General features: G+C 39.3%; 1 protein-coding gene across 1 annotated transcript; it reads left to right on the top strand.

Moving 5' to 3' along the window:
• Window positions 1–3,320: 3,320 nt before the first annotated feature.
• On the top strand, window positions 3,321–5,273 carry SEM1 (SEM1 26S proteasome complex subunit; the record flags this gene model as incomplete). The annotated part of the gene is made up of 2 exons (XM_010712670.2): window positions 3,321–3,550; window positions 5,086–5,273. Coding segments are annotated over 2 exons (273 nt in total), but the record flags the coding sequence as incomplete, so codon positions are not given.
• Between the last annotated feature and the right edge of the window lie 245 nt (window positions 5,274–5,518).

Raw genomic sequence — 5,518 nt, 5'->3', positions numbered from 1 at the left:
CGCCGTGTCCGGGTGGGAGGGGTCGGTGGGGGTGGGAGCTGCGAAGTGGAAACCCGTGTGGGAAGGGAACAGCGCGCGCTGTAAGTGCTCTAAATATCGTCCTTGCCGGCACAGGTGTGTGTTGGTTTGCTTTTCGTAGGTGCAAAGTATATTGAGGGAGGGGGGCGTACAGGAATCCGTGCTTCTGCAAAGCAGCCTGTTGCAGCTGCGGACTTGGAAAAGACTCTTGTTTGGTTCTCTATCCCCAGTTCTGGCAGGTCTCTCGAGCTGCGAGTGGTGATAAGTGATATGTGGCATGGATGGAATGTCTGGGGTTGCTTTTCTGTCCAATGTTCCTCAGAGGTGATTTCTCAGTGGCCTTATGGCTCATCGGGATGCAGAGTACTGCAGTACTTGTACCAACATTGTTTGCACGTAGCAGAGAGAAGACCTAAAATAGAGAAGATGAGCCCTTTGCTTTCTTTTCCATATGTTTCTTAAAAGGGTAAAAGCAGTTATTATCATTAAATATAAATATTGACTGTAAGGACAAAGGAAGTCTTAAAGCATGCATGTGAACCTGGGATTGGTCAGCACACTGAGCTGCCATTACACAAGTTGCTCATCTGTCTCACAAAGTGGTGAGGTTCACAGCTCAGTGCTCATGATTTGAATCTTGATATTTATCTCAACATTTTGTGCCTTGAAATTTTTCTTGTCAACAGAAAATAATTTTTTCATGATCTTACCTTCATGTTCCCCTTTCACTGCCCTGAGAAAAAGTTCTTTGTACAGTCAAGTAAAGTTTAAACTATAAAACTGTGTTTGAGACTGGAGGAAATGGTACTGCCAGCAAATCAAACAGAATTAACTGCTTGTTAGACTCAACATGCATCTGTATACAAAATGAGCACGATAAAATGAATTCTACTTGCACCGAGTTGTGATCCTAAAGCTAAGTAAGCCAAGTGGAGATGCTCTGCACACTTCTGGGTGGAACAGACTTTTATCGAAGAGTGGCCACAGCCAGACTTCCTGATGCTGTACCTTGCTAAAGAGGCCCAATGAAATCTTCAAGTGAGATGATAATGTTGAGAGGTTATAAAGAAGGTTTGAACTGCCTGGAAGATTATCTTCACTTACTTGGGAAAGAGTATAATAAATACTTGATCAAACTCATGCCAAGTTATTGCTCTTTCAAATCAAAACACCTTTTTCTATACAGCAGAATAACTGCATTTTATTGTCGCCCATCCCTTTAATCCAAAGCAAATTAGGTAATGCAGACTTGTGTTAAGGACAGAAACTGTGGCATTTGGGAAATTTTATTTCAATGTGGGCTTTTTATTGAAACAGTGTATCAAAGCAAGTTTCAGTGTCCAGCACAAGTGTCCTGTTCTTAAGAAATACAGCATATGTTCAACTGTGTGTGAATTGGTCACTAAAATCTTGTACAGTGCTCTGAGTGTAATGTATGATATAGTGGGATTTTCATTTTTTATTATCCACTCCAAAGAACACTTTGTTGTCCTGTCCCAAGTGAAAAATACGGGGAGATGTTGCATTACATTCAGATAACTTTTTTAAGGAGTGACAAGTTTATCAAAATGGATGTTGTGATTTTGGTGTGTAGCAGCAGTACTTAATAGTAGCAGGCTCTCAGATGTTCTTTGTGTTTCCAATCCCAGATAGTGCTATATTTATTGTTTTTTGCTGTTACTTATAGGCACATGGCAGAGCTGGAATAGTTGTATGTAATTCTGGGCTATGGTGTCAACACACAGATTGTAAAATTGTAGATTGTAGAATCTTGTAGCTGCAGCAGGGAGAGTATAATTTCAGCTTTACTTCTGCTTTTCTCTCCCTCCTCCCTTTCTCCTTTCTGCTGTGGAAGGCAATGTGGGCCTTTTTGCCTCTTCTTTACTGAGTGATGTTTGAAACATTCTTCCAGTGTCCCCTTAATAGACTCATAGAATGGCCTGGGTTGAAAAGGACCTCAAGGATCATCAAGTTCCAACTCCCCTGCTGTGTGCAGGGTCACCAGCCACCAGACCAGGCTGCCCAGAGCCACATCCAGCCTGGCCTTGAATGCCTCCAGGGATGGGGCATCCACAGCCTCCTTGGCAACCTGTTCCAGTGCATCACCACCCTCTGTGTAGAAAAACTTCCTCCTAATATCTGACCTAAACCTCCCCTATGTCAGTTTAAAACCATTCCCCCTTGTCCTATCACTATCCACCCTTGTAAAAAGCATCTGTGACTGAAGCTGAATTTGTTGTGATGAGTGCTAGTTGCTGTGGTTTTTTGAAAGCCATTTTGAGCTATTTTACATTCGTAGATAGAACTTGACTTTGATAGTGGTTAAGGCTGTTCTGAGCTTTGCTTTTTGTATCAATCCAAATAGTCATCAATGGTGAAGTTTTTGTTTTGGAAAAAAATGTCAGTTGCACACAAATTGACAAAGCTTACTGTAAATTGTAATCAAATAAAATCCCTCTCTTTAGCCAATGAACGGTACAACTAAATTCAAATAATGCATTTTCTCATACTGCAGTTTTTCCTCAGCTGCCTCATTTCTTTCCTTTGCTTTCTTTAAGACCAGTAGAATTTCTACGTTCCTTCGTGTCTTTTCCTTTATATAATTTGAGGAGTTTAATCGTAATGCCATCTGTGTCTTTAATCGGTTACAAATGGATTTTCTTTCCCAGTGAACTCAAATGCTAATTTTGTTGCCTGTCAGCATCAAAAGGAGAAGAAAACCAACTTTTGTTTTTGTAAGGGAAGTGAACTAGTTCTTAATCTTTTACCCTACAAGGTGTTTTTCATATATCTGTCCATGTTTAATGTTATTTTAGCCCTTTGTCCTCAAAGCTTTCCCTGAACTCAGGCAGATGACTAAGGGAGAAGTAGGTTATTGGTAGCAACTGCTGTTGGCAGGTGCGTCTTTCAGTTTGCCTTTGCTGCTGCATCGCAGATACGTTTGTGGCGTTTATCCACAGACTGTCAACGTCTGCTGAGTCAGCTGAGCATCTGTATGTGTGTTCTGGATAAAGCATTCGATGTGCATTTATTTTTGAAGCACAAGGAAAAAATATTAAATACAAACCTGGAATTGTTGAACTAAGAATCAAATAGTGATGGTTTTTCATACTGCGGTGCTACTGCTTGTCCACTTGTATGCAGAATAACCCTTATGAGTATGGAGATCCTTCACGCCATGATGCGAGGTGTGCTGTGCTTTTGATACCAAGTTGTGTTTTTATCATAAATCAGGAGATTGATTTTTTTTTTATTATTTTTTTTTTTAATTAACCCCACTGTGCTGTTTGGTCTCATGAACACTTGAGAATGATCTGAACTTTAATAGAAAAGTGAGAAATTCCTTATCATCTGAAGTCTGCCTTACCCAGAGGTCACTAAGACGTGTTACCAAAGCAGTGCAACATTTGCTATGTAGCTTTCTCTTCCTGTCTTTAGATTGGACTGGTTTAGACGAAGATGAAGATGCACATGTCTGGGAAGACAACTGGGATGATGACAACGTAGAAGATGATTTCTCCAATCAGTTAAGGTAATTTTATTTTTTAACTTAGTATTGTAGAAGCTGGATAAATAATTAAAACGGCATTGTTTAGTTATTAATGTCAGAAACTTGGAAAGCTGCTGAATTGTCTGAATTGTACTGCAGAGATTAATGGCAAGGGAGCCAAGATTCTCTGTGCTGTGCTATGCAGTAAGCAAAGTGTGTTGCTAAAATCTCTTTCTGTACCTTCAAAATAGCATTGCTGTGCTTTGACCAAACAGACAGGTGATTGCTGGAAAACTTTTCCATATTTGTTCAAGTTCCTTTCTTCTTTGTGATGAGCAGCAATAGCAGAGTAAATATTTGTAATGTGCTTTAAAAAAGTGATGATAATTTGGGAACCTCTAATCCACTTGTGTAATCCTCTAGGTCACTTGTCATTTCAGTTAATGATTTACTCGTGTAATTGTAATTTAAATTGTTTCAAGAGTCAACACAAATTCACATTTCCTAATTAGTCCTTCATTATGTTGCATGCAGAGTAAATGTCTGCAGTACAGCCTGATTAACGGTTCCTGGGATGATCTCCTTGGTAAAGGGAGAAAGTGACCCTTTGTGTAGCAGATACAAAACCAGTTTGTTGGTATAGTCCTTGCTTACAAGGTTGGAAGGTAGTTAAATGATGTTGGAAATGTAATGCTGATACACAGTGAAATACAAGGATGGTGTAATTCTTAACAAACGTAGTCGATCTCGACAGGCTTTCAGTGTATGTCTTAATTATAGCCTGTAGTGTTGGCGTCCTTACACTGGCCCTACAATGATAGTTTGCAGTGTTGCTTTGTTGCAGCATGTTTTTATTTCATCTTCAGAAAGGAAGTGGTGCACTCCTCCACTTCTAGAGTTCCAATGTTGTGTAAACTAACCTGAGATTTAGACTGCTGTGTATAGATACATACATGCTAGGACTAGGATATAAAACTATCCAGGGCGTAGTTCTGGCTGATGTGTTGGAGGCAGGAAGGTAAGAAGCTATCTGGGGATGGGTTAGGAGAAATAACCTTTGGCAGTAGCTGAACCGGTGTCCCAGCAACAACTGATGTGAACAAAGCGATCATTTTTCCTTGGAATTGTTGTATTGCACCAAGATTTAAACATGATATTAATGTATTTTAAAAATTATGCATATATATATTTTAAGTACGTGCATTTAAATCAGTCAGATCGGTGAGCTCATTGAGTTTTAGGAAGTGCTGAGGATACGCAGTATGAGACAATGCTGTGCTGTTCATTTTTTTCTAATGGGTTGTTGCTGGCTTACTGGTGCTGCTGTGCACCACGTAGTTCAACCAGCCACAGCAGATCAGGGCACAAGTAAATGTAGTTAGAGCAAATATAAATATTTTTCATATGGGATATGGGATGTACTTCTAGTGATCCTGAGACGTTCACGTAAAGAACTATATAAGTAAAGCTGAGATTGTTGATGTGAATGAGAAAGCAGTGATTGTATGTTGTGCAATTTGCATTTTGAACAAATATGACAATATTTGTGTTTTAATATGCACTTTTTTTTTATACAGAGCTGAATTAGAAAAACACGGATACAAGATGGAAACTTCATAGCTTTTGCTGTTATGGAGTGGTGTAACATTGAACTTTGGATAGACTATACTGAGAAAAGGCGGAAAATGAGAAGACACTTCGTTCATTATCTGTTTGAATTTATTATTGTTTTGTATGGAAAATAAAGTTTTTAATCTTAGCCTGAGTCATATGTTCAGCTTCTGCTAAACTGGTAACTTGTCTTTTGGTTCTTAGATGCTTTGTGTGACAGAGTTCACAGATCCTCATAGATTCAGTGGCTGATGTCATTGCACCAGCTCCAGTGATGGGGAATCAAATATGCTCAACCAGAGTGAGAACTGGGGAACGTTTCTGTTATAAGTGATGTGGAGTGTAAAATAAATAAAATACTCATGAAAGAAAAAACACTCCTGTATCCCAATTAAAATG

Source organism: Meleagris gallopavo, chromosome 6, assembly GCF_000146605.3.
Source record: "Meleagris gallopavo isolate NT-WF06-2002-E0010 breed Aviagen turkey brand Nicholas breeding stock chromosome 6, Turkey_5.1, whole genome shotgun sequence".
NCBI classification, from domain to species: Eukaryota; Metazoa; Chordata; class Aves; order Galliformes; family Phasianidae; genus Meleagris; species Meleagris gallopavo.
The sequence above is the reverse complement of the archived record's forward strand: the minus strand, read 5'-3'. Positions and strand labels throughout refer to the sequence as shown.